At 36.5% G+C, this 27678-nt stretch overlaps 4 protein-coding genes across 15 annotated transcripts; 2 read left to right on the top strand and 2 right to left on the bottom strand.

The window, feature by feature from the left end:
- The first annotated feature begins 1192 nt into the window (after positions 1 to 1192).
- LOC7479625 (protein argonaute 4A) lies at positions 1193 to 9421 on the top strand. Of its 7 annotated transcripts, none has more exons than XM_052454205.1 (24): positions 1194 to 1413; positions 3806 to 3849; positions 3928 to 4130; positions 4215 to 4420; positions 4488 to 4712; positions 4793 to 4929; positions 5002 to 5099; positions 5176 to 5273; positions 5388 to 5553; positions 5650 to 5766; positions 5855 to 5962; positions 6101 to 6163; positions 6249 to 6362; positions 6456 to 6624; positions 6743 to 6855; positions 6968 to 7105; positions 7246 to 7379; positions 7503 to 7568; positions 7974 to 8037; positions 8138 to 8249; positions 8332 to 8405; positions 8573 to 8667; positions 8748 to 8779; positions 9013 to 9421. In XM_052454205.1, exons 1-24 carry the CDS (start codon positions 1409 to 1411, stop codon positions 9186 to 9188), a joined length of 2757 nt encoding a protein of 918 aa, XP_052310165.1. In that variant the 5' UTR covers positions 1194 to 1408; the 3' UTR covers positions 9189 to 9421. The 7 variants fall into 7 exon arrangements, with proteins under 7 accessions (XP_002308843.2, XP_052310165.1, XP_052310163.1 ...); XM_052454203.1 differs by having other exon boundaries at positions 3806 to 3854; positions 3909 to 4130; XM_052454201.1 differs by having other exon boundaries at positions 3806 to 3875; positions 3906 to 4130.
- Positions 9422 to 12209: 2788 nt separating this feature from the next.
- LOC7495654 (ABSCISIC ACID-INSENSITIVE 5-like protein 2) lies at positions 12210 to 14888 on the bottom strand. 3 transcript variants are annotated; one of them, XM_002307895.4, is made up of 4 exons: positions 14751 to 14888; positions 13548 to 14304; positions 13375 to 13446; positions 12210 to 12522 (listed from the first exon to the last, which is right to left on the bottom strand). In XM_002307895.4, exons 2-4 carry the CDS (start codon positions 14196 to 14198, stop codon positions 12442 to 12444), a joined length of 804 nt encoding a protein of 267 aa, XP_002307931.1. In that variant the 5' UTR covers positions 14199 to 14304; positions 14751 to 14888; the 3' UTR covers positions 12210 to 12441. The 3 variants fall into 3 exon arrangements, with proteins under 3 accessions (XP_002307931.1, XP_024459059.1, XP_024459060.1); XM_024603291.2 differs by lacking the exon at positions 14751 to 14888 and adding an exon at positions 14477 to 14744; XM_024603292.2 differs by lacking the exon at positions 14751 to 14888 and having other exon boundaries at positions 12210 to 12519; positions 13548 to 14744.
- A 1546-nt stretch (positions 14889 to 16434) lies between these two features.
- Positions 16435 to 21580, bottom strand: LOC7479624 (UBP1-associated protein 2B). 4 transcript variants are annotated; one of them, XR_002982258.2, is made up of 3 exons: positions 19898 to 21502; positions 18091 to 18834; positions 16435 to 16861 (listed from the first exon to the last, which is right to left on the bottom strand). XR_002982258.2 is itself a non-coding variant. In XM_024602722.2 (2 exons), the coding sequence occupies exon 1, from the start codon at positions 21331 to 21333 to the stop codon at positions 19909 to 19911; it is 1425 nt and encodes a 474-aa protein (XP_024458490.1). In that variant the 5' UTR covers positions 21334 to 21502; the 3' UTR covers positions 16435 to 18834; positions 19898 to 19908. The 4 variants fall into 4 exon arrangements, 2 of the variants coding, with proteins under 2 accessions (XP_024458490.1, XP_002307930.1); XR_002982259.2 differs by having other exon boundaries at positions 16435 to 16787; XM_024602722.2 differs by having other exon boundaries at positions 16435 to 18834.
- Positions 21581 to 22844: 1264 nt separating this feature from the next.
- LOC7479623 (peroxisomal 2,4-dienoyl-CoA reductase [(3E)-enoyl-CoA-producing]) lies at positions 22845 to 27520 on the top strand. Its single transcript, XM_002308805.4, has 6 exons — positions 22845 to 22997; positions 24287 to 24572; positions 25154 to 25313; positions 26140 to 26309; positions 26390 to 26612; positions 27210 to 27520. The coding sequence occupies exons 2-6, from the start codon at positions 24387 to 24389 to the stop codon at positions 27362 to 27364; spliced, it is 894 nt and encodes a 297-aa protein (XP_002308841.1). The 5' UTR covers positions 22845 to 22997; positions 24287 to 24386; the 3' UTR covers positions 27365 to 27520.
- The last annotated feature ends 158 nt before the right edge of the window (positions 27521 to 27678 follow it).

Raw genomic sequence — 27678 nt, 5'->3', positions numbered from 1 at the left:
CCACTATAGTTTTTAAATCCGGCCCGGTTCAAGGCCTGGATTTTAGGTTTTGACCGGGTCAATCTATATTTTTAAAAAAATCAAAACGACATCGTTTTAGTAAAAAAACAAAAATTAACGGGTTGCAACTGAGTTTTAACCGGGTTTTTTCGGGTCAAACCGCTGGGTCATGACTTTTCCTATTTTTTTTTAACCTGACTTGATTTCAGTTCCGGATCATTTAGATTTTGAGTTGACCCGCCAAGCTGGCCGGATTTCAAAACAATGTTATCCACGGAGCCCAAATTCTCCTACCATGCACTCAACTCCCAAAGATTTTTTCCCTCTCACTGTGCAGTGGACAATATCTTGTTCCCAGTTATTTAATGTTCAATAATTGGTAATTAACAAATTAGCCTAAATATGAATATGATAAGCTCATAATTAATAAATTTTAAAGAAATTTTTTTTTTTTTTTTAAAAAAACTTTTGAACCGTGACAGTGAGTGACAAAGCACCACAAGAGCCAGTTGGCGGGTGTTGATGGGAGAAACTTTCCATCCCTGTCTGATGTTTTTTTAAAAGAATTTATTGATTGAAGACAATTTAAAATAATGTTTTTTTATATTTGATGCCGTATAATAAAATTATAAAAAATATTAATTTAATAATTATAAAAATTAAATATATATTTAAAATACATGCTTAACTGCCCAAAGGCAAGAGTCGCATAGCAACTGCACATTTCAGGGTCAATGGTGAATCTTGTCCCTCTAATTTCAATTTTATTTTATTCCAGTCTATTTACTCAAGTTTTTCAATACCATCCTTCTACTCTTGATCTTAAAAACATTTTCAGGACCAACAAAATTTGGACTCAATTTTTGATTTATTTTACTTAAAATTAATATATTTTTTAATATTTGTGGATCGTTTTAATATGTTTATATTAAAAATAATTTATAAAAAATAAAAAAAATATTATTTTAATATATTTTTAAATAAAAAATATTTTAAAAAATAATCACATTGTACCGCTTAAGAAGATATTGTTATTTATTTCGTAACGCTGTAAAATCTTGGTGTTAAGTTGCGATGTCAGATGCCATAGAGTAGATAAAAGAGAAGGGATCGAACCAATACAAAATATAGAATAGAGGGACCAAGTGAATCATTAAACCAAGAGGTAAACAGCACTACAGTTCAGTCTCTTTTACCAAGTGCTGTGACCACAGCTATGTCACTGGATTATGTTCCTGCTTGTACTTTCAAAATTTTCCCTTTTTTCGACACAAGAACCCACAAGTTCCATTTTCTCTGCTGCACTCTCCCTCCCTCCCCTACTTTCGAGGTTTTTGAGTTCTGGGTTTTGTTTAGCTCCTGCAAATCTTGGTCCTTTTCAAATTTCAAGGTTTCTTAGCTTGATACTATGAGGTAAATAAGCAAGAGAGTTGATTCCTTTTATGGGTTTGACCATGCATTTCATGTTAATTACTCTGTGTTTTTGATCTGCTTCAAGTTGTGGGTTTCATGGTCGTTCCCTTTTTCTCGCTCTTTATTTTCCTTAAAGTTTGATTCCTGACGTTGGAAACATGTGTTGTTTATTTTTGGGGTTGTTTTTGTGTAATGTGTTCTTACACAAGTTATGTTCTTGTTTTCTTTTGTTTAAGGTTTCAGTTTAACTCATGGGCTTTAACACTCACAAACAAAGCTTCTACATTTCTCTGGCTGAAAGATTCTTGTTGTGACTTGCTAGATACCAATTTTGTGCGTTTTGTAAAAAGACACTATTACCCTTCACAAAACCACTTCAGCCCTCTCTAACACACACTGGATCAAGTTTCAAGTTCTTTGTTTTTCCAACTACAAACCCCATTTTTTGAATTCATGTGTTGTGTGTTAGCACATGTTCATATGAGCATTTGTGTTTTTCAAGGGTTCACTTACAAAAGTCCGAGGGCTATGAGATTGAAATGGGTTACAAAAAAGGACTGATTTCGCTTAATTTAACAGCTGCTCTATGTTATTAATAGGTGTTTCTTCTTTAAAAGTTAGCAGATTTTTCATTTTTTCTGTTTCTTTTCTCTATTTGACACAGAGGGCTTTCCTTTGTTCACCAGCAAGTGTGATAAAGAGTTTTTTGCTGTTTTTTAAGGCTTTTTTTTTTGTATGTTTAAACAGGAAAGAATTTCTTGCTATTTGTGTTTCTGGGTTTTTTTTCTAAAAAGAAAATTGTTGCTAAAACCTGGCCTGTGTTGCAAATTTTATTCCGTACAAAGGACAAATTGTTTACGATTTTAAGAGGATAACATAATAGACATAAGGGGCTTCTTTCTATTGTATGTATGAAGGTGTCTTAAGTATCAAATTATTGTTATACCCTTATCTTTCTCGTGAAACTATCGAGCTTGTACTTTTTTAGTCTTTTAATCCCGCATCCTCTCTCTCTAAGTTTATCTGTTGTGTTCTTTAGATAGATTATTAGTATTATCTTAGCGCTTTTTACTAGCATAGTGTTGTCTTAGATTTTGTCTCTTGTTTGATACTTTATTCTGTATTGGATACGGTGTTTGGATTTGTGTCAAGTACTAATATACCCTTGTTTTTTCCCAAAATGACTCTCATGTCCTCCACTGTACCTGTGGGTGCCCTCCTTATTTTTCCTTTGGTAAGGTATATAGTAGAGCTGAGTAGGAACTTGACCAAGTTGACTGAATCCTCAAAAGTCAGTAAAATGGAAATGGTTGCTAAATTGAGTTGTTCTTGTCAAGTCATTGTGAAACATTACAAGAGGACTTCTTTTTCTCTGCTTGTATTTTTCTTCAAAAAAAAGCCTTATGAAACAAAATCTCATTTTGAAAGTTATGTGCAGTGCATAGCAAGTCTGTTTAATTGTAACATCAACAATAGCTGAATGATGGCAAACTGATGCGTAAATCTTATGCCTCCAAAAACAGGAATGTGTGTGTCACAATGACTTGTTTCATGCTATCACTAATCAGATTCCAAGCCTAGAGTTAACTTAACAATTTTGGTCATTTCTCTTTTAAGGTTTAGCAATTCTGGTTATTTCTATCCAAGGGTGTTTTAGTTGTAACGTGAGTTGTAGTAGGGATTTTTCTAATTTGGATGTTGCTTTTATATAGAACTTGATTAAGTGAACACTTGTTTTGCATAATTTATATATGGATATCATGTCATATCCTAACAATGCCAATCGAGTTAAGTTGAGTTGCCTGTGAAGCAATTGTTAGGTGTCATTCAAGTTTCCAGGTGTAATGGAATGCAAGTAATGTATAGAACCTACCATTAAACCTGGCCCTGTTAACATGTAAAGGCCGTACCCCGTTATAGTTCCATAAATGAGGTCTTAGGGTGGGGAGTTTGGAGATAGTTCCACCTTGCAACGATCAGGTGTGAAGTGGCCTCTCTTAAGACTTGAATCTGCACCTTTATGGTTGCAAGTCTAAAAGGAAGAATTGCACTAGCAATGGACTAAATTTCTGGGAATCACTCCTTAAGTCTTGTTAGGAATCATCAGTGGACATGAAATTGGATTCCAATAATAGTGATGAAGCTGCTTACTTAAAAAGTGAAGTTATTTCTACTCAGCATCATGCAATGAGCTTTAGGCATGATTCTCTTATTGAATTTGATCAGTTATTGAATGTTTTGCTGTTTATATTGCTATCCCTGAATGAACATTTTGGTTTATTTATTTCTGATCATTCAACTAATTTTTGGTTTCAGTAATGTTTTCATAGATTCATAGCTTACCTTTGTTTCAATTGATGCATTAGCATGTTTGTCTCTTTTCATTCCTCAGGCACAAAATGGAATCCACTGAAGAGCCAGAGGCCCTCCCTCCACCTCCATCCGATGCCCTCCCTCCACCTGATGCCCTCCCTCCACCTGATGCCCTCCCTCCACCTGATGCCCTCCCTCCACCTCCACCTGAGATACCGCCAAATGTAGTTCCTGTTCAATTGACAACAGACTCTGTTCCGGAGGAAACAAAAAAGATATCAAAACCAAAACGTTCCCCGATTGCCAGGCGTGGATTTGGGTCTAGAGGGCAAAAAATACAACTGCTCTCAAATCATTTCAAAGTTTCCATCTCTAATACTGGTGGCCACTTTTTTCATTACTGTGTGAGTTTCCTTGTGCGTGTAATCTGTCTGCTTTGGTTCTTCTTCTTCTTTTCTTCCCTATAATTCTGTTCTTCATTGAATTAGGTTTCCTTGTCTTATGAGGATGGTCGCCCTATTGATGCAAAGGGCATTGGGAGAAGATTAATTGATAAAGTTCATGAGACCTATGGCTCAGACCTTGCTGGGAAGGACTTTGCATATGATGGAGAGAAGAGCTTATTTACAATTGGTGCTCTGCCTCGAAACAAAATGGAATTCACTGTTTTGCTCGATAGTTTCTCATCAAATAGGTATGTGGATGCATTTTGCCTCTTCTTTATGAACTGTAAATGACAAATGGGATTATTTTGTGTGCAGGAATTCTGGAAATGGCAGTCCTGTTGGCAACGGAAGTCCAAACGAGACTGATAAAAAGAGGATGAGGCGGGCATTCCAGTCCAAAACATTTAAAGTGGAGATGAGTTTTGCTGCCAAAATCCCTATGCAGGCTATTGCAGCTGCTTTGCGTGGTCAAGAATCAGAAAACTCACAGGAAGCCTTAAGAGTCTTAGACATCATTTTAAGACAGCATGCAGCCAAACAGTGAGTACAGATCTAGCTACCATTTCCTTTCTATCTTAGTTTACCTTGTTTTACTCATTATATGCTTAATTGCCTATCAGGGGTTGCCTTCTTGTTCGCCAGTCATTCTTTCACGATGATCCAAAGAACTATGTTGATCTGGGAGGAGGTGTCCTTGGATGCCGAGGATTTCATTCGAGCTTTAGAACCTCGCAGGGTGGATTATCCCTAAATATAGGTGAGTTTCACTTTGAGGCATATTTTTTTTCAAACTGTCTCCCATGTTACTAATATGTGTTCTTAATGGCAGATGGTTCGACTACAACGATAATACAGCCTGGGCCTCTTATTGACTTTCTCATAGCCAACCAGAATGTGTCAAACCCCTTTCAGATTGACTGGGCAAAGGTACAAATTCTGTTTCCACCAGCAAATTCACTTTACCAAGTTCATGTAGCTTCTTACTGCATGTTTTCAATGATAGGCTAAGCGAACATTGAAAAATCTGAGGATAAGGGTGTCACCTACCAATCAAGAGTACAGAATCACTGGCTTGAGTGAAAATACTTGCAAAGAGCAAATGTTAGTCGTTCTCATCTTATGTTATTTCTGCCCATTTGCTATGTTGCTGACATACAACTATGCCCATCCATTATTATTTTTTCATGTACTCATGCCTTCTTTTCCAAAATGTAGGTTCTCTCTGAAATCAAGAGCATCTGATGGAAATGATGTTGAAAGTGTTGACATTACAGTTTACCATTATTTTGTAAATCATCGCAGCATAGATTTACGCTACTCTGGAGATTTGCCTTGCATCAATGTTGGCAAGCCTAAAAGGCCCACTTACATTCCTGTCGAGGTGACTCGATCTTTTTCCTTTTTTCCATTGTCGCTGCCAGACATCTTTCTTTGTTGACCTCTGTCTGCGCTAATGTAATTTCTGAATTATATCCAGCTTTGTTCACTGCTTCCCTTGCAACGCTATATAAAGGCACTAACTGTCCTTCAGAGATCACAGTTAGTAGAAAAATCAAGACAAAAACCACAAGAAAAAATTAGGATCTTAACTGATGTAAGTCTTTGCTCATTGGTTTTCATTGAGGATGATTGTTTTTTCTTATACTGCTCCATATTTATGATAAACTGCCACTTTTTGTCAGGTTATGAAAAGCAACAACTATGCTGCAGAACAAATGTTGCGTTCTTGTGGTATCACCATCAGCAGCCAGTTTACTCAAGTTCAAGGCCGTGTCCTAACTGCTCCAAAGGTTTCTAGTCTTCTATCCATTGATATACTGTAATCTGTTACAAATTCTTTCTAGTTCTCTTGGATTTTGTCAGCACTGTCCACATTGAAGGCCCTGAATCACCAGAGTTGTTCTTTCTTTCCTTTTCTTTTGTAACAGTTAAAGGCAGGAAATGGCGAGGATGTTATTCCAAGAAATGGGCGGTGGAATTTTAATCATAAGGTGATTTTTGGAATTTAGTCTACACTGCAATTTACCTTCGTTTTTAGTATCAGTGGTTATAATAAAAAACCTACCTCTCATGCAGAAATTTTTCGAACCTTCTAAAATTGAAAACTGGGCCGTGGTGAACTTTTCTGCTCGTTGTGATGTGCGTGGTCTAGTCAGAGATTTGATAAGATTTGGAGAAATGAAAGGGATTGTAGGTTTTATCAAAATTTTGTGCACTGTTTCTTGTAATGATCCTTTGAATCTAGTTCCTTGTCCTAAATATTTTCTTTTCTCTTTGGTGCAGCTCATAAGTGACCCGGTGGATGTTGTTGAAGAGAATGGTCAGTTTCGACGGGCACCGCCTCTTGTTCGAGTGGAGAAGATGTTTGAACAGATACAGAAAGCATTTCCAAATGCACCTCCTCGCTTTCTCGTGTGTCTTCTTCCTGATAGGAAGAACTCTGACATATATGGTTAGCTAATTTGTCATCATATGTGATCCCTGCTGTTGCTTTTATTATTCTTTTGATCAATAAAACTAGTTAATGTTCTGTGCAGTAATTGTTTTTCCTGATAAATTTGTTCTTTAAGGTCCTTGGAAAAGAAAGAATCTTGCAGAATATGGAATTTTCAATCAATGCCTGGCACCCACTAGAGTTAATGAGCAGTATATACTTAATGTTCTCCTGAAGATAAATGCTAAGGTGAGCTAGCATCCCGTTATGGATCATTCAAAGTATTCTTCTCTTGTTCTTTCTTACTCACAGCAAAAGTATATTTTTCTAACTTAACCAAATTTTCTCCATGTCTGGATAGCTTGGTGGTTTGAATTCTTTGTTGGCCATGGAGCAATCACGAAACATCCCATTCGTCTCGAAGGTTCCTACAATAATATTTGGAATGGATGTATCACATGGTTCGCCTGGTCAGTCTGACATGCCCTCCATTGCTGCGGTAGGATATAATTCTTTCCTCATTTGTTTCTGACATGAAGGTTGACCTTTTAAAAAAATTGCCTTTTCATTACAATCTCCCCTTAAGTTTGTTCAACATCTCAAAACTATTATGTGATTTTTTTTTTCTAAATTCCATAGGTTGTCAGTTCTAGAAACTGGCCTCTACTTTCTCGTTATAGAGCTTCTGTGCGTAGTCAGTCACCAAAAGTTGAGATGGTAGATTCTCTTTTTACACTAACACCGGATAAGAAAGATGATTCTGGGATTGTCAGGTGAGCAGTTTATGTCCATTATCATTTAAAAAAGTTCTACTAACTACACATTTAGAGTTGTCTTTTTTCTATAGCCAAATGCCCTTGTACCTCAATAGAGATTTGAAATCCTATCAATTTCAGGGAATTGTTGTTGGACTACTATAGGAGTTCTGGCCAAACAAAACCAGCTCAGATAATCATATTCAGGTCAGTTTCCTTTCCTTTGAACTGGCTTTCGTGGTCCTTGCACTGTTGGTTATTTATCTTTCTTCTGTTACATCTACATTTTGCTATGTTTGACATAATGGATCCTGTAAGCAAGAGGGCCTTGCTTCAATGAAATTAATGAGGGTAAAGAGATCCATTATTCGTATCGAATATGCTGAAAGTTATATCTGAAGTCTCTGTTCCATATGATAAGGCATTTGAAATGTTTTGGCATTCTTGTGAATTATCATTTTTTTTCCTATTCTTCCAGCCTTGAAAGGAAGTTACTATGTCGCAATAAATTTTATGTTTTAGTTATGAACTTGTCTCGTAAACCTTTTTCCATCATTAAAAGCCCATGGTAATTTGTTTTTGTTCTTTTTTTTTGTTCCAATGTTGAAAAAGGGATGGAGTTAGCGAGTCACAGTTCAATCAAGTCCTCAACATCGAGCTGGATCAAATCATTGAGGTTTCTTACTATTAAAATACTAACCAATGACAAAAGGTTAATTTTAACTAGTTTACAAATACATATTCTTGAAAATAACCTTCCTTTTTATGTTCATCAGGCATGCAAGTTCCTTGATGAAAGCTGGTCACCCAAGTTCACTGTTATTGTTGCACAGAAAAATCATCACACTAAATTTTTCCAAGATGGATCTCCAGACAATGTTCCTCCTGGTTGTCATTCACAAACTCTAATTGAACGAGCAAGTTTGATTAATTTTTGGTGATATTTATACACCCTTTTCCCAACATGCAGGAACCGTTATTGATAATGCTGTTTGTCACCCACAAAGCTATGATTTCTACATGTGTGCACATGCAGGGATGATAGTGAGTTTTTATCATTGAACTTCCTTTATTTTCTGTAGTTAGTTGTGGATATTTGCATGCATGAACGGACAAAACATAAATGGGCAATGCTGGTTGCTCGTCTGATAGGGAGAGAGAGCATTAGTTTTAGTTTAATGATCTAATTTACTCACCATTTGATTTTTTAGGGAACAACAAGGCCAACACATTATCACGTTCTTTTAGATGAGATTGGCTTTTCAGCTGATGATCTACAGGAGTTGATTCACTCTTTGTCTTATGTGTAAGTTCATCTTGGTTTGCTTTGTTATTTAAAAAGGTATTTTGAAGTCCATTTATGGTAATCTGTTGAAAACTTTGCAGGTACCAAAGAAGCACAACAGCAATATCTGTAGGTAATGAACAAATCCCTATACTGTCATGCTCATGCATCTTTACTTTGAGATTGGGAATTGAAAACCTCCATGCTTAAAGCTAGCCATTTTTATTTATATTTGCTGCTAGTTTTTTCTATTTTGAATTTGACAAGGGAATGGTTGTCACTAGCCATTTATCATTTCATGTTCTGCACCAAACACGTTTTATCCACTCCTGTTGAGCAATTTTTATTGATATAATCCTCTTGCAGTTGCTCCTGTCCGTTATGCTCACTTGGCAGCAACTCAGATTTCACAATTCTTGAAGTGTGATGACATGTCAGAGACATCCTCGAGCCATGGAGGTCTAACTTCTGCTGGGCAAACCCCTGTGCCCGAGCTTCCTGAGCTACACCGGAATGTCTGCAGCTCTATGTTTTTCTGCTGATGTTTGTGAATTACAAGGCAAAAACTAGAGGATCTTTTGTCGCGGGCTCGAGTTTTTGTATGTATATATGCATTAGGACCAGTTATGGTGATAGGAAAACCTAATGATACTCGGCATGTAGTTCCTGAGTGTTAAAAACAACTTATTTTGGGCTAACCTTCTATGCTATCTCTATGTTTTGGTACTGTCCATCGACAATTCATCACCTATCAACCTGTTTAGTGTTTCTTTAACCAATTTCTACATGTGTGCATGTTCATGGATTTTTGGTCAAAGGGCTCGTCGCATCGGTAACAAATAGTTGAGGGCCCGTCAAAAAAATGGTTTGTGAATTCTGTTTTGTGAACACAACCAAAGTAGATAAATTTGATGGGTTAATCTTGAAATAAATTGGATTTTCTGTGCCATGCAAGAGCTGCCATGTTACTAAAATCTGAGTAGGTCCCACAAGTCTTATCATAAACAAAAACACTAATTCTCTTCCTGTCTCCTCGTCTAGCGGACCTGCAATAGCTGGCTTTTTATACCTTGAAAGTTATTAGTATCTTGCTATTTTTTTCCATGCTTCGTTCGAGAGAAAAAGGAGGCAATGGGAGAGAGAATGAATCATGGTGCATGGCAGCTAGTGACCCCATATGGTGAAAGAAAATGATTTCCAACGAGTCTTTTTGATATGATTAGTTAATTTTCTTTCTCCCATTTCGTTGAGCTGTCAAGATGATTCTGATAAGCAATCTACAGAGATGATTGTGATTTACTAGCAGATCTCGGCAATCTTGCTATTTTTTTAAGGAGGTTCTAGCTGTATCAAGTTGGACGCGGGTCAATCTAAATGATATTTAAAAAAAAAAAAATACTGGGTTTTTTCAATGTCAGGGGGCTAGTCATTAGATTGATCCACTAGGCCATGCCGGGTTACATGAAACCTGAATTAATGAACATTTTAGCTGAATAGATGAACATACACATCTTGGATATTGTTTGATATGCCTAAAAGCAGAAACTGCACTAGTCCTAATGGTTATCAAGCATTCCTGCAGTGTCATGCAGTTTTTTTTTTAAAAGTCTATGAGGATGCGTTGCACCAGTAATGCACCATGTTTTCTAGAAATTTACTATCCCTTTTGAATGCTTAGGCAGGATCTTATCAGACACCAATTTGTGCGGCATTTTACCAAGTAAGAAGCGCGAAAGCCTCACAATATTCTGGTTCCAGCATTTCTCCGAAAGAGACTACGTTCTTACAAATTTTATTGAGTGCCCGTGTGGTTTGGCTACACGATGCTTCTACGGTGCAGCAAACTGTGGTTCGCATGAAAAAACACCAATTTTGGTGTTTTTTTCATATGAAGCACAGCTTGCACTGCTTTGCCAAACAAAATCTAAATGAGGAACAAAAATAAAGTGGATATATCCAAATGCCTTGTAGAGATTGCCTTCTCGTTTGCCAATCATTTTTTCACAATGATCCAGGGAGCTTTGTTGATCTGGGAGGTGATGTCCTTGGATGCCTAGGATTTCACTCAAGCTTTCGAGTCTCACAGTAAAGTTTTATGCCCTTTTCAAACTGGCTCCCACCACCACTAGCTTTCTGATTTCTGTGTTCTTGATGGCAGATGGCTCAACTACGACAGCAATAATGCCTGGACCACCGATTGACTTTCTGCTAGCCCATCAGATCATGTCAAATTACTACCAGATCAATTGAGGAAAAGTACAAAATCTGTTCTAAAAGTAGTGTTTGCACTAGTAAACTTTGCAAAATTTAACTGGTTTGATGCGTCCACCGTTATTGAATCCCGGCGGGTCATTCTCATTCTCAGCGGGTTGAGGATGATCCTGGCTCGGGCTGAGTATAAAAAAGGTCACTCAAAGTTCACCTTCCTTGGTTTGATCAACCTGATAGGTTAATAATATAGTCCATTCAGTCAAAATATAATTAATTTAAAAAAAAAAATTCAAAACAACATTAATTTTATAATTTCATTGATCTGCATCAATTTTGGTTAATTAATTTAACCTGTAACCGAGTTTTGGACCGTATCATGAGTTAAGCTGGATTTATTATTTTTTGCTGCATCTTTACATACATAGATAGGCTAAATACATTTTGAAAAATTTGTTGATAATATTATTCATCAGCTATTAGATTTTGTTGAACTAAATATTTTTAATACCAAGTAGACATTTTACTTGTCATTTTATGCTATTTTGACCATAAGATAACTCAATTTCTAATTAATTATCAACCATTAGATTTTTAATGAAAGGTGGAATGTGCAATTACAAGAAATATAGAGGGTGAAAAGTGTAAGGTTTTCACAACTCAAGCTACAAAGTGTAATAACACCCAAAATAGAGGGTGGTAGAGATAATTAACTCTAAAATTTAATTTTGTATTTTATATTTTTAAATATAAATGATGCACATTGTATCGTTTGGATATTTTAATTGGATTAGAAATTTTCATCTCATCCAATTATTTTAAGAAGGTTATGTTTGATCAAATTTAAAAAGTTTAGAGACCAAAAAAAAATTATTTTTTTCTTGTTTGAGCTACCTAAAAGGGGACATTGATACCTAATTGAAATCTCAGGAGGGTCATTAAAACAATTGAAATCTTAGGGAGAGAAAACGGATTCATCTCAAATTTTAAGGAGTAAATTGAAATTAACCTTTAAATTTAAACTACCATTTGCTACCCTTTTTTTTTTTATATAGATCATAAGATAATTCTATGAATTTAGCCAAAAAAAAATCATATAGAACAATTCTTAAAACCCGATTTGAAATTGATTAAGAATAAGATTCTAGTCACGAGTTAGGAGGATCAATCTAGAATGATTTAGTTGTTTTTATTTAAATTAAAATAATATCATTTTGATAAAAAAATTTAAAAGAATTAATAAATTGATAATTGAGTTTTAATCAGATCAGACACGTCATCCAGAGAATAATTACTGAGTTTTTTTCATTCTTCTTTAACCTGAATCGATTCAAGCCCCGTGTAGCAAATCCAAGTTCTAAAACAATGCTAGAAAGCAGGTCACGTTTCCATGATAACAACATCCGAAATTTCAAAATGTACATTTAAGACATCACGAGGAAAGCCAATATAAAAAAATCAGCAGTAGAAACCTGTAATGTATAATCCTCCAACCATTATAGAGATTTGAAAACTAAGGTTATCTATCAGAATGTCATCATTTCTTGCGCTTGCACCAGCACAATTGTCAGCCATGCAAATAAGGTATCACAAAGGGGCTGAACTTGTTCTGCGTAGCTGAGACTTAGGTTCAGGCGGCGGCGCACATGGCAAGACCTTCTCCGCCTTCTGCAAGGAAAAATCCACTGTAAAGAAAATATTGTTGTGTAATCTGTAAGGAAATGAAATCATATACATGTTTAGCTCATAGCAGCAACGGCATAGAGGAACAGCAAGAACTTCTTCTGTGCCCCATTACCTGGTCCTGAGTCTTGTTCTATACCCAATGAACAATGTTTCGGATAGGAAGCCAATCTCCGTTGGCTTGGTTTCAGTGAGTTCAAGAGACGAGGATCAAGTGAGTTCAGAATCTTCTGCTCTCGTAATTTTCCCACTTCCTTAGCCAATCGGTTGAGTACTGGTATAGGATTTTAATCATGGTCATATGCCTTGATGTGGCCACAGGAGCCACCGGCAACACAACAGTTCATCACAGACTGAAGTTTTAGAGTTACTCTCTATGCCTACGGAAAGTCAAGTAATCTGATACAGCATTATGGTAACAACACACCAGCTTCATTGAACTTGAGATCCATGCCAATGTAAGTGCAGTAATGTACATGAGCACACTACTGGTAATCAGAGACAAAGGGCATAACAGTATGTCTAATATCATAGTCTGTTAGTACTTTGAACTTTCAATGAGACAGCAGGGACTGAATGCAGGCGATTTTTCAAATTCAAAAACGTGATTAGAAGTGTGATTGTGTTGGAGTTGCTCTGTGCTAAGTCATAAACCACTGGTGTACAATGTGCTAGGTTTATTATTTGTGGGACAAACACAATGTACCAGGGTTAATGCAGCCTTGCTAGAACATTCAAACTACTAAAGATGATTATAGCACTGTAAAAGTAAAACAAGTGGTTGCAGGCAAGCATGAATTTCAAAGAAGTAGCCAGTGGAAAGATAATGAAGCCTACCTCCTGTTTTCTAAGTCTTTCATTCTCCTCTTCTAGATGAGAGACCTTAATCTCCAGCTCGTGTGTATAAGCCTGATGTTCAATTTCATCAAAATATCAACACCCTTTGCACATATTTGAATGAAGTATCAAACTGTTACATGCACAGAGAAACTCCAAATGGAAAAACCAACCTGCCTCCTTGCACGTGAACGAGCTGCGGATTCCCGGTTCTTAATCATCCTCTTCTGCTTCCTTTCAACGGTCTTCTCAACCACATCTCCTGGAGCAACCCTTTTCCGCCCAGGAGTCTGCGTGTCCGACAAAGTCCCCATCAAAGAAGATGGGGATATGTTCATTTGGGAATCAGGATATGCTGCATCCACAACTGTCATCATGTTATTTTGATACACTGGCTGCTGCACTGAAGGAAGCTGGAATTGCATCCATTGATTACTTTCCTGTTGTTGTACCGGAGTCGACTCCGTAACCACCCCTGCCTTAACCAAGAAGTCCTCAAGAGTCATCTCACCGAAAGGAGCATTCCTCCCTGGATTATCATCATCTTTCTTATCCAGCTGCTGTATATCTCTCCATACCTCCTCAACAGTCTTCTTGCTCAGATCCCTTGACAATGTTAGGCTCCCTTGTCGATTCATAGGTGCAGACCAAGCACCCACATTGTCTACGCTCTTGAGAAGATCATCAAGATTCATGCTCCCCAATGGTTTCCCCAAGTTCCCCAACTGGTTCTGAACCTCATCAAGTGTCAGGCTGCACAATGAGCCTTGCCCCATCAGAGACTCTGGATTTTCTTCTTCAAATGAGCCACCTTGAGACCCCATTGGTTGTTTCCCCCCTTTCACTATCAATCTAATCTAGCTACACCACTTATTATTCATTCCACTTCACGGATCAAGACCAGTTTCACTGACCAATCTCTCTCTTAATCTAATAAAAATGCAGCATGTCAACGACAAAAACTTGATAGACAAAGAGCTAGAAACAGGATCAAAACTCAAAACCAAAACATATGATCGAATAAAACCAATATAATGATCAAACGAATGAAACCCAGATAAATAAAGAAATCGAATTTAACACTCTAAGAGAAAACAGATACCAGAAAGAGGGCAAAAAGACTAAAAAAACATCAGCTCATGTTGCTGCAAGGACCAGAGAAGAACATTCTCTAGCAAAAACAACGAGATCCCAGAAGGGAAAACAAATGTATGTGAAAGAAGTGAGCCTTGCAACAAGACTAACAATAAACCAATTTGTACGAAACTTTTGAAAGAAAGGACAGGTGATTTTATCCTAAGGACAGCAGGAGAAAATCGGAAATTCTGACAGAAGAAGCAAGAGAATCTATGAGATTTTAAGGTTTATGTACTTACAGGCATGATCTGATCTGAATCTACAGAAGTCCATTTTGTTTGGCAGTGAGTTGTTAGTGGGGCAGTGTCACTTCCTAACTGTACCCACATTCCAATTGTTGCCTTTCTCTTTTTCTTTAAAAATATTTTCTTTTCAAAATATAATATTGTGATTGATTAGTGCTCAAGTAAAAGATTAAAAAGAAAAATATAAACAATGTTTTTTAAAAAATAAATATATTTTCATAATTTTAATACGAAAATCATTTCCCTTATCACCATTTCTTTTTTCTTGTAATTCTAGGGACACAAATTATTGATCCAGCCTAGCAACGGTATTTTCCTTCTTAATTATCATAAATCAAGATGTGAAAGTAAAGTTTTTATAATTTTTTGAATTCCTTCGCATTATGATTTGGATAGCCAGAGTTAAAAAAAAAAAAAACTTGGTTAACTTGATTAAAAATCCTAATTAATTTGCTGGTATGGTCCAAACCCGACTCTTTAATTCATTGTTATTTTAATTATTTTAAAAAAATTAATAATTATTTTAGTTTTCAACTCTTTAATCCAAATATTAATCTAAATAAACCCTAAACCATGTTTTACATTTATATTTTATGGTTAAAGTAAACTGTAAAGATTAATTTAAACCAAAAAGGGCAAAAACATGTGCGGCGGCGGCGGCGGCAGCACAGAAGCACTGGCAAGGTGAAATGTTCCTAGTTATAGTGAGGCATGATGTGTGTGCATACGAGGATGTGCCTACGCTTTCCGCCGAGGAAGGATGCACGTGCAAATGCTTCCTGCTTCCCACGTTTTTTTTTCTCTCAATAAAGTGCAAACAATATGCTTCTTTATGGAAAATAACAAGCAAGTCCTTTTGCATTTCTCAATTTCATCCCAAACCATAAACAAAAGGTTATCACTTATCAGTGATGACCTGAACCTATTCTATGTTATTCAATGTCGTCCCTCAAATTCAATTCAAGTCCAATTAATTTTTCCAGGTAATTGCATGATTGTGTGGTCTGGTACGGGGTTTGATTTGAAAAAAAAAAGGTGTGAATTATTGGGTTACTGGTTCAATTAAGGTTAACTATTTTTTTTTATTAAAAAATGCCATTTCATTTTAAAAACAATTGATGATAGCTTGTTTGACAGTGTGGTTGTTTTTCAAATAATTTTTCGTGCCGAAATATATATCAATAATGTTTTTTTATTTTTTAAAAATTATTTTCAACATCAGCACATCAAAACGATCCAAAACATATTAAATTTTAATAAAAAAAATTTTTTGAATTTTTTAAAAACACGGTTTGCACCACGTTTCCAAACGGTTATATTGATCGGTCATCAACCATGTTTAATTTTATTTTGAAATAGAAAAATATAGATTTGTGCTCCCTTTTACCATAGTTGTTAAACCTACACTAATTTTCTCTGCCTGCCACTTCTTGCACTGAAAAGAACAGGGACACAATTTTACTTGGTATTAGGTGGTGCTCTGGCTAGAGGCATTTTCTCTACCACTTCCCCTGAAAATAGGGGACACTGCATCGTCAGCCCTTCACTTCATGGAGCACTTGATTAAAAAACCTAAAATGTCATCATTTTATTTATAAAAAACAAAACATTGTTTCAATATAAAAATAAAAAAAAAACCTATTAAAACACTTTAAAACAGATTAACAAGCCTCGAAGATGGAATAATATAACCAACCCAGTTTATCAATTTAGCTAGTTCGCTTACTCTGGTAAATACCCATTTCGGCATACTGTACGCAATTACAAAGAAAAATATCAATGAAATCATACTCGCAATTTATCAATAGTAATATTAGAAATTATTAAAATTTGGGGTTTCAACCCATTTAAAGAAGAATTTCTACATTGAATGAAAACCTTCGGGAAGCAATCCTTAGTCCACCATCGTAAGAGGCACCGATAAGCTAGCCATGGTATCTTAATCATTCAACCGTGGACGATCCAAATCATCTCCCACCAATGCCGCCTCCTTGTTTGAAAGCCCTTGGGTGCTTCCACAGGGACTGAAATCTGCTAGACACAAATATCAACCCAATCTATCCCACACTTCGAAAGGGTAAAAAGGGGCACAAGCTTCCAGAAACCTATATAGTATATACCCAAGTCATGCATACAAGTTTATCTTCAGTCTCAATTTTAAAGCAGAGCCATCCGAATATCAGGCAAAGAGTTGTGTTGAGTTTTTCAAGACAAAGCATGCAGAAATTCCGTGAAAATAATGCTGAAAAGCTGGAGTGGAAAGGTAACTTAAACTTGGAAACTTTGACAGATTTGAAAAAAATTTCACATTGAGAAGCCATATCAACTGCATTCAGAATCAAAATATGAACACAACAGAGTGAAGTAACTTAAACTTTGAAACCTGTGGTAGAACATACTAGCTTTCAGCTCCCACGTGTTTTCAGTGAAAGATGTCACTTCGTTAAGTTCATAACTTTTTTTTCCCCATGTATTTATGGAAATGGCTTGTAACATAACAATAAATAGAAAGAGGGTTATTACATGTAACCCCCCAAAAATATCTTAAATAATATTAATTTACTCTTTTATGAACAAATTATAGGTCATTCTTTTGTCTTTAGCATGATGATAATGGAATGCTGAAAATGATAAGGGTAACAAAATGCAAACAAGGGTATAGTTGCCATGCATGCATTCAGACACACCAGAAAATAAAAGAGAGAAACAAAGAAAGAACCGCAAAATCCAACTCAACAAACTTAGAGCATGTTTGGGAACACAAACCGCGTTCCTAAAAATTTTGAACCTTTTGTTTTGCTTAAAATAATTTTTTTATGTTTTCAGATCGTTCTGATATGCTGATGTCAAAAATAATTTTAAAAAAATAAAAAAACTTCATTTTTATACATTTCTAAGCGAAAAGCACTTTAAATCGTCACCGCCACCACAGCCCCAAATAGACCCTTAACCAGAATCTAACAGGGTGAAGTTCACTACATGATTGTTAGACACGGTCTATGAAATTCTATATACTCGTGTAATACAATGTGAGGATAACACTAACAAACTTAATTGGGAGAAACAAAGAATTGTATTTGAACTAATATATTATCTTCTGACTCACTTCCAGAAATTATTTCCTTCTATCACATGGTTATAAGGTTGAAGACTTGAATACAAAATGCTTTTGACTCCCACTTTAACTCAACCAACTTAATTAAAAACTAGCAGGGGCGGGCCACAAGACTCTAGACAAGGCCTATGCAATTCTATGGACTCATGTACTGCAATGCACAACAAATTAACAGACTTCATTTGGACAATTAAAGAATCATTACAGCTGATTTCTCACCTTTTGACTCCCTCGCAACCACCAGTTATTCTGTGGAACAGTGACCAGCAAATCCATAATGTCACGCATTCTGTGGGCCTCATATGCAGTGTTGGTGTTTCAAATACATGAAACCAGTTTAACAAATCTCGAATAGTTATAGAGACAAATCTCGAGCTTCTCTCAGGTAGCATCACCCCCAATAACAGAAGTTATACAATTGTTTTGATTTTAAAACTGGCAGGGTTTAGATTGCGCAAAGCACTACTCAAGGGGCTTCAAAAAGGTATGCTGCCTTCAAGAGTATTTGATAAAAAAAACTACTTCAAAACATATATGGTAACTTTGTCCCAAATAAATCACAACCTAAATCACCCTCATATCATAAAAGCAAAGATTTTTCCAGAGCAACCTAATACTGATGCAAGGGGGAAAAAGCACCAATTCTTGTCAAAGTTGTCAAACTTATTTTCAATACAAACGCACACTCTAATACATCTGTGGGAGTAAACACTTCGATCAATTTTAAGTTACAATACCACAGAAAAACCACCAGTTAAAACAGTTCCACACCATAAAACCACAGACTACTAAAACTGCTCAGAAAAAAGTTGTCAAACCATTTTTTGCATCACAAGACATAATTTTACAGATTCAGAGTGGTCAACTGATGTTAAAAGTTCCAAAAGCCACACACACACACACCCAGAAAGAAAATTCCTAATATTACTCGAAGCCAGCTGGTGAGGGCTAGGAACTCTCAACCTGCACAACAGAACACTTCCAAAGAGATTATAAGCAGTCTTTGTTACATTATCATATTTGCTATGCACAATCAAATGATTTTCAAATTTGAATACAGGGTGCATCATAGGCGATTGCACCTATAGATCACAGCAAAGTTTCAGTGTTCTAAACATAACATCATTTCAACGCAAATAGATTCAGTTGATGAAACATTTGAAAGTATTCATTTTAAGAGAACAAGACCATGTGCATTAGAACACTTAAAACCAAGTAACTGAAAGTAAATAAATAGTTTTGTTCAACATCATTGACTTCAAAGAGTACACAGATACTTGAAAGTAGTCAAATTGTTCCCAAAGCTTTTAAACCAAATACTGAAACTCAAATACATATTTTAAAAAAGAAAAGGCGCGGGAAATGGAGAAAACATAAACATCATTTGACATTTTAAGATTCTGGCCTTTGCAGCAAAGAGTAACTTTTGGTCATATTTATAAAGACTTCATTTGCATAAGCTCCATAAACTTCAGAAGAATCAGCAGGCCAGTACTTAAAAGACTGATGCACCTATTTGGGATCTGCAAAATGAATGAGAAAACATAAAAACAATTTCTCAAGAAAAATTTTCAGGCCAGAATTTTTCACAAATTGGTTAAAGCATCACGGAAATATCTATTTAAATACTGAAGCAAGTGAAGACTTAAAAGTAAATGAAGTCGGACAAAGAAAATTTCTAGTGTCCTTACCTCCGAGTGGAAAACCAAGTCTGAAAAAACCGACTACCAATAAATGTTAGCATTGAAATATAGTGCATTAAACGCTAAAAGTGTTTGAACTTTGAAGTGGTCATTAAATGCATGAAAAACTACAAAATGACTAACCACAAACTGAAAATGGCTTCTTTTTGCCTAGTGCTATAAACCCTGCAAAACTTCTATTGCAGCCTGCAATCTTTTGATAAATACATGATACAGGAAGAGCTATACTTTCTTCCATGATATGCATCCTCTAAAGGTTCTAAAGTCCCAATCCATGTGTGAAATCCTGTAGCATTTCAATAAGTACGGAATAACTATTATACCTGATGGACACCTAGTGACCCATATAAGGGGTATATTGCCCATGTTGTCCTCTCCCAGAACCACCCTGTCCCATCTGCTGATTTGGATATCCACCCTGCATAGCTCCCTGATTCGCATAAGCTCCTATCACTCCAGGACTTATGCTCGCCTGGTTCCCATAGGCACCCTGCATTCCATGAGCTGCACTAGGTACACCACCCTGGGTCACAGCCGCGGCAGACCCCAAAGTCCCAAGCAAATTAGTGAGCCCTCCCAGTCCAGCACCCTGAGTGGCAAGCAATGCGGTCAGCGCCTGTCCAAGTGCAGGGTTCAAAGCAGGAGCAGCAGCACTCTGATTAAACCCGATCCCAGCACCAGCAGCAGCCGGGGCCATTAAATGACCACCACGACCCCCACTAGCAACATACCCACCTCCATCATTCCTCTGGTAATGCGAGCTTTGCATATTATGATGTTGCTGTGGTGGTTTCTGCGATTTCGCATGTTTTGGCCCATCAACAGCTTTCTGACAATGCAAAATGTGCCCTTCAAAACTCTTATGTGGCTCTTCTAACGCTTTCTTAGCACTCTCAACTGTCTTATAAACAAACAAACAAAACCCTTTCGGTTTCCCAGTCGCTTTATCAAGCCCTAATGGTCCTTCTTCAATCTCTCCAAACTCCGAAAAGAAACTCATCAGCTTCTGAGGATCCAAATTTGCTCCCACATTACTCACATAAATCTTCCTCAGCGTATACTCCGAAACCGGCTGCTGTGTTTGCGCAGCAGCAGCGATCGGCCCAGAGGGTCCAGCACTGGACTGTGGAACCGGACCAGTAGAAGCCAATTGACAAGCTGCCATCCTATTCCCTATCTTCTTCTGCGGCTCCTTCAACGCATTCCGCGCCCCACTCCTTTTCTTAAACAAAATAAACCCATAACCCTTCGATTTCCCCGTAACCTTATCGCACACAGCTTTACAGTCCTCAATCTCACCATAAGGCTTAAACGCATTGATCAAAGCCTCAGCATTCGTATCCCAACCAAGCCCATGAACAAAAATCTTCCGGTGCACCGGATCTTGGTCAGCTACTTGCCGGATTTTATCTGCAACATCTCGGTGACCATCCGCTGCTTCACGAAGTAAATTAATCAACTGGTCTTTTCCAAACGGTTCAAGAAGTTTCTCAATCGGCTCCTCGTCTTCGTCATCGTCGTCGTTTAGATTCTCAACAGCTGAGATCTGAGCGTTTTGATTGGTTTCTCCATCTGGATCATCTTCATTATCTTCTTCCTCCTCTTCCACTTCTTCATATTCTTCTTCTTCCTCCTCTTCTACTTCTACTTCTTCTTCTTGAGGTTCTTCCTTTGGTGGTTCTTCTTGTTGCTGTTGTTTCTTCGGCGGTTCTTCTGCTGTTTCGGTGGATTTGGAGTCGAGCTTTCGTTTTCTAGCCATGGATTTTGAAGAGGAAGAGATAGTGTTAATGATTTGGTGGCTATAGCTAGGGTTGGCTCGCTTGCGCCGGTTGATGATGAGGTTAGGGTTTTATAAATATCAACAGAACTTCTAGATTTGTTGGAAATATGTGCCTGCCGTGCCGACCATTTCAAGTATTTTCATGGGCTACGGCCTTGTTTATTTAGCCTCGACCTCAGGTAAAAATAATCCGAATCGTTACCTCGTGCTTTGAAACTCGATGGATAGTTTTAAAACTCGATCTGATAGATAATTTAGTTTAATAATCGGTTTATGAATTAGATAAATTAATTTGAGTTAACTCAAATAAAAAAAAAACTAAACTAATTAAAGAATTTGCAAAATTCGAATAAAGTTCAAGCTCTTTTTTCTTTTTTTTCCTCTCATTTACTGAACCAAAGGTCTATAAAAATATCCTCACCCTCCACAAAACCTCACATAATATGTCAGTATTAGTGGCTGTTTGGTAATATAATTACGGGTGAGATTCACCCGCAGTCCAGATATTATTATTTGGTTAAAGAAAAAATGCAAGTTTATGTTGGTAGAACCCACCAGAAATATGGTTGTGCCGCGGGTTTTCTAGAAGCACAATTTTGCTGCTTCTTACGGTGGAGGAATCACTGAACAGTGGAGGCACTCTCTACTGTTCCAGTCGGACCGAATCCGGTCCAAAGCTAAAAATGCATTGAACCGGGTCCGACCCAGTAAAATAAAAAAATTATTTTTTTATTTTTAATTGTGTTTTATTCGAAAAATTAGTGTTAAACATTATTCAATGACACTACATAAATTAAACATAGATCGCTTGATGACGTAGCATTTGCAGAATTTGATCGCAATTCCAATTTTGTTCCTAATTATATTTTACCTAATGTTGTTGCGCTCTTAAGAAACCAAGAAAACTGTAGTTCTTGTCGGAAGTATTTAATACGTGATGGAATTGTAGATAGTTTAATGGAATAATAAAAAATATTTTATATAAAGTATTATTTATTTCATGATGTAATAGCAATAGTTTAATCTACAATATTTAAATTAAAAACCATCAATATTAATATATATTTTTTAAAATTATTTTATAACCTCAATTTTAAAAGCATTCTTAACCAAACACATTAAACTATTTTTTGTTCAACCTCAATTTCAACCACAGTTTTAACCAAACATATATTTTTCCAAACCAACCTCAACTAAAAGTACTTTTTATAAAACAATTTTTTTCAAACAACAACTACTGCAGTACCAAACACACTGCCAAAAATGTCAACTGGTATATCAAAATATTAAATGCTAGCATTTATTTAGGCGGCTCCCATTCTTTGAATTCTCCTCCCCAACTCCATCCGCATACCATAATTAAATGAAATTAAATTAAAACAATTAATGAAACAATTAATCAAAGGAGCATTAGAAAATTCAAAATTCACACAATAATAATCAACACTAACCACTTTTCTAAATTTTCATAACATGACATATATTTATCCCTCTATATATACTCCAACTCCCCTCTCATATACATTAACATATGACTTCCGATTTAACACAGATCACCCATTCTTCTTGTCTTTTTAGCTGCTGTTGCTGCTGTTGTGAAGAAGAAGAAACTGAGCTCTTTTTTTGTGAACATGGCAGCTGAGGTGAGCTCTCTGATAAGGCTTTTGAGTGGATACACGGATGATAGGAACGTTGTGAGTGAACCTAAAGGGGCAATATCTTCTTAGATATTCCAAGAAAATTGTTTTGTCATAAAAAACAGAGTTTTTGATGCTCAAAAAGAGATTTTTTATGTTTTTCACGCCGATTTAAAATTATGATTTTTTCTTCCTTTTGTTTTCTTTGAATTGAAATTTAAGGGCTTTGTAATTTCTTTCTATTGGTGCGAAGATATCTTTTTATTAAATGATTGGTGCTTAAATGTTTCCTAATTTACTTTGAAATCCTCTGCTCAATTTGGTTTCTAAGAAAATATAGAAATAGGAAATGAGAGTCCTAAACGACGTCGTTTCACGTCCATGTATATATATAAAAAAGAGGTTGGGTCTCAGCCGGGTTTACCTGAGTTCCGGGTCGACCCGCCGGGTCGACCGGGTTTCGCGGGCCAACTCTCCCACGAGTTTTTACTTAGACCCGGACCGGTCCGGTCGGCCGGTTCCCGGGTCGACCCTCCGGGCCGGTCCAGGTTTTAAAACTATGACCTCATAGATCAAACTATTTATTTATTTATTTATTTTCAACTCAATCTAAAATACCTGGCTACCTGCCATCCAGTCCAGCGGAGTATTTAAACCTAGTCTAATAGTTGACATGTTCAAGATCTAGGTTATGAGTTTTACTTCGATTATCAGGTTTATTTTGATCATTATGTTTTGATCGAGTTACATGGTCATTCAGATTAATTCTAATTTTTTTTTTTATAAATCAAAATGATGTTATTTTTGTTAAAAAAATAAATAATCAACGAGTTTCTGACCTGATCAACCCGTTGGGTCACCTGAATTTTTAACTTTTCTTATTTTTTCTTAAACTCAACCTGATTTCAGTTTCGAATCAACCAAATTTCAGGTCAAGTCACCAGATCAAATCGAGTTTTAAAACTATCCAATCCAGATTTTACAACAATGAATTAAAACAACATAATTTTCTTCTTTAAAAAATAGCTTTAACTTGACTTGATTTAGATGGTCAAGTGAATCACTAAAAAATAAGTTAAATTAATTAAGTTTTAATGTATATGTGTTGGATTCTTTGGTTTTCCGAGTCAACTTATCTGGCTGAGTTTAAACCAAATATCAAATAAAGGGACCAAACAACCATATATTGAAAGTATAAGGTGTTAAGATCTAGCAAACTATTAAAATGAACGAAATAGAAAACTTGGAGGACCAAACCGGTAACTTACTCTCTTACTTCTCCTATGGGGCACAAGCTCTTCCATGTACAGAAGTAGACAGGAGAAGATCCGGCCACCAGGGGGTGTTCTAGAGAGAGAGAGAGCAATTTTTGTTTGATCAAGAATCGAGAATCAAATGGAATCACCATTTAAAGCAAATATCCTGAAAGGAAAGGTAGCTTTGATAACAGGAGGTGGATCAGGAATTGGGTTTGAAATATCAACACAATTTGGTAAACATGGTGCCTCTGTTGCCATCATGGGTAGGCGCAAGCAAGTTGTTGATTCTGCTGTTGCTAATCTGCAATCACTTGGGATTTCTGTAAGATTTTTGGTTTTTCCTTCTGGGTTTTTTTTTTTTTTTATATATATGTTTGTTTCATTTCTCAGTAAAAGTTGCTTGTTTTCCATGGCCTATGTTTCATTTGTGTTAGGACAGTGTTTAAATCATTCGATTCTATGTTTCCTTATAGAGATACAGAAAGTAGGGAGCTTTAGTTAATTTTATTGCAAAAAGTTTCTTTTCCCTGTCTTGTGTTTGATTCATGTTTTAGTTTTGTGTGAAGACAGTGTTTTCAACTTCTGGGTTTGTATCATTGTCTGTTGCGTATAGTTTAGGATTGATTTATAACAGTAAACTTACTGAAAGTAGGGAGCTTTATTAGAATAATTGCAAATGTTAAACTCGTAGGGAATGACTCTGATGGAAGAAGCATTGCTGTCTGAATTTCTCCGTTTAATCATTTGATACGTGGAGGGACCATTCCTGGGTTTAATGGAGAACTCGTGGCATAGATTTCATTGATTATTCATTGGATACTCTTCAGCGCTTTTTTATAATACATCAAACTTTCAGTGGTCTTTTATCTCAAATTTGCATTCATTTTGCTGTGATATCTGCAGGCTGCTGGATTTGAGGGGGATGTTCGCAAGCAGGAAGATGCAAAAAGAGTTCTTGAATCAGCATTTAAACATTTTGGCAAGATTGATATTCTGGTGAATGGTGCAGCTGGCAACTTTCTTGTATCTCCTGAGGATTTGTCTCCTAATGGATTTCGAACAGGTTTAAGAACTTCTTTTGCATTGTAACAACTGCTAGTCTGGAACATACCGAAGTTGAGATAGAAATTTGATAGAATTTGGACAGTCTTTTGCCATAGCTGATTTTACTTGGGAGTTTGCTGGGTTAAAATCACCCTTTATGTGCGGAACTGAACCTTCATAAAGAATTTCAGCAGTAATTAAAAGATCTTTTTTTATGTTCAAACTGGAGCATTTGGTTTCATGGCATTCTTCTGGATGATTGGATGTGCCTTTAGTTTTTAGATAGGATTCCCAAAAAAGGATGGTGAATGTGAAAAATTAATGACAAAATAGAATTAATAAGAGATTTGTCCCAGTAGTGAGAATGAGCTAAGGTTTGCTGGTGTCTTTAAGCAAAGCTGAGATTATTGTTTGTATCTACCCTTCACAGTTTGGATATCGATCCTGTTAGCACTTTCACTGTTTATGGCATGGAAATGAACATTCCTAAAGAACTTCACTGATAATCAGAGATCTTTTCCATTTTTATTTCTTCAAATGTAATAAGGGGCCATTTGGTTAGGATGTTGGACATGCCTTTGAGTTTTAGTAAGGACTTTAAGGGATTAAGATGGTAAAAATTAAATGATGACCATCGAAATCAATTGATCCATAACAGGTTAGTCAAAGCGTTGAGGTAAAGGTTCACTGGAGCGCTAAGCAAAAATGAGATTTTATGTATAATCTTTTATGAATTGATTATATTATCCTTTGATACTGTAACTAGCTCTGGGCCCACTTATCAGCTATAGGCTCTGTCTGGTTTTGACCAAAATCCTATTGTTCTTCTATCTCCCCTCTTGCAGTTTTGGATATTGATGCTGTTGGCACCTTCACAATGTGCCATGAAGCACTTCCTTATCTCAAGAAAGGAGGGCTTGGACAAAGCTTATCTGGAGGTGGAATAATTTTAAATATAAGTGCTACCTTACACTATACAGCAGCTTGGTATCAAATAAACGTAGCTGCAGCGAAGGTCCGCCAAATGGACTAATGGGTACTTTGTATATTTTGCATGTCAAGTTAAGCTTTCTTAAAGTTTCATTTTCCAAACAGGCAGCTGTTGACGCCATAGGTAGAAACTTGGCACTGGAGTGGGGTACTGACTATGATATTAGGGTGAATGGGATCGCTCCGGGCCCCATTAGTGGCACTCCTGGCATGAGTAAGCTTGTTCCGGAAGAGATAAATAGCAAAGCTAAAGATTTCATGCCTCTGTATAAACTAGGAGAGAAATGGGACATTGCTATGGCCGCTCTCTACCTTGCTTCTGATGCTGGTTAGTGAATCCTATTCGATTCTAAGTGTTTATTTTTGGATTTCCCACTTCTCCAATTTGTCTGTCTCCAACAGTATCTAGTAGCGAGCCTTCATGCTTGCACATCATCCAACTTGTCAGTGCACTGGAACTGTCTAATCACTTGTCACTTCTCAAACTAAAATCTATCTTCGCATCTGATATTAACAAGTTCAACGGGAACTTTGAGAACAATGGATTCCTTACATTCAGTATTGAGATACATTCGGTGTTGAGATCTAACTCCTATAGGCTTTGTTTTCTTAATGTATGTGAAAATTCATGGTTTCCATTAGTTTTTCTGATACAACTCAACTCAACTCAACTCAACAGAGTTTTATTGAAGTATTTTACAGACTTGCAGTAATCGTTTCCTGTGGATGTGCAATATTTAGTTTGGCCTTTTCATTTTGTCTTCAAATTTCATGTACTTTGCCAGCATTTTTTGTTATAAAATGCACCGAATGTTAATTCTTTTGGACTTCCTTTTTTTTTGGGCACAAGAGAACAGCTAATTGGTGAGAAATGTTAACTTTCTTCTTTGGTTGAGAAACTCATCCCCTTGTTTAAATTTTAAAGGTAAATACATCAATGGAACCACTCTCATTGTTGACGGGGGACTTTGGCTGAGCCGTCCTCGCCACCTTCCAAAAGATGAAGTCAAGCAGGTTTCCCGAGCTGTCGAAAAGAAATCCCGAAATGCACCAGCTGGGGTTCCATCTAGCAAGCTCTAGGTAAACCTAAAAATCATTTGTTTCCTGCCGGAAAACACATCAGATATTAAACTTTCTGGGTGTGACATTCTTCCCACTCAAAGCAACAATAATAACTGCAGCTCCAAACTCTCCAGTCAGTTGTATTGTAAAATAAAATCATTGGTTTGATATCAATCTGTAGGGTTTTTTATTTTTCTTCCGAAGGGGTAACAAGTTAATCCATTAGTATTGGGACTCAGGCAATACATCAAGCATTATGAAATTTATTCTCTGTAATTTGGCATGCAAATGCATGTAACTGAAGTACAATACAATAAAGTCATTAAACCCGA

This window comes from Populus trichocarpa, chromosome 6 (genome assembly GCF_000002775.5).
Source record: "Populus trichocarpa isolate Nisqually-1 chromosome 6, P.trichocarpa_v4.1, whole genome shotgun sequence".
NCBI lineage: Eukaryota > Viridiplantae > Streptophyta > Magnoliopsida > Malpighiales > Salicaceae > Populus > Populus trichocarpa.
Note: the sequence above shows the minus strand (reverse complement) of the source record. Positions and strands in the feature narration are given on the sequence as shown.

Excerpts from the sequence above, each read along its gene's own strand:
- LOC7479623 (XM_002308805.4), top strand. The coding sequence starts at position 24,387 with ATGGAATCACCATTTAAAGCAAATATCCTGAAAGGAAAGGTAGCTTTG. Across the intron at positions 25,314-26,139 it reads TCCTAATGGATTTCGAACAG|TTTTGGATATTGATGCTGTT; the intron begins GTTTAAGAACTT and ends CCCCTCTTGCAG. Across the intron at positions 26,613-27,209 it reads CTACCTTGCTTCTGATGCTG|GTAAATACATCAATGGAACC; the intron begins GTTAGTGAATCC and ends TAAATTTTAAAG.
- LOC7479625 (XM_002308807.3), top strand. Across the intron at positions 5,274-5,387 it reads AATACTTGCAAAGAGCAAAT|GTTCTCTCTGAAATCAAGAG; the intron begins GTTAGTCGTTCT and ends TCCAAAATGTAG. Across the intron at positions 5,963-6,100 it reads GTGTCCTAACTGCTCCAAAG|TTAAAGGCAGGAAATGGCGA; the intron begins GTTTCTAGTCTT and ends CTTTTGTAACAG.
- LOC7479624 (XM_002307894.4), bottom strand. The coding sequence starts at position 21,333 with ATGGCTAGAAAACGAAAGCTCGACTCCAAATCCACCGAAACAGCAGAA.
- LOC7495654 (XM_002307895.4), bottom strand. The coding sequence starts at position 14,198 with ATGGGGTCTCAAGGTGGCTCATTTGAAGAAGAAAATCCAGAGTCTCTG. Across the intron at positions 13,447-13,547 it reads GTTCACGTGCAAGGAGGCAG|GCTTATACACACGAGCTGGA; the intron begins GTTGGTTTTTCC and ends ATTGAACATCAG. Across the intron at positions 12,523-13,374 it reads AAAGACTTAGAAAACAGGAG|AAGGCGGAGAAGGTCTTGCC; the intron begins GTAGGCTTCATT and ends TTTTCCTTGCAG.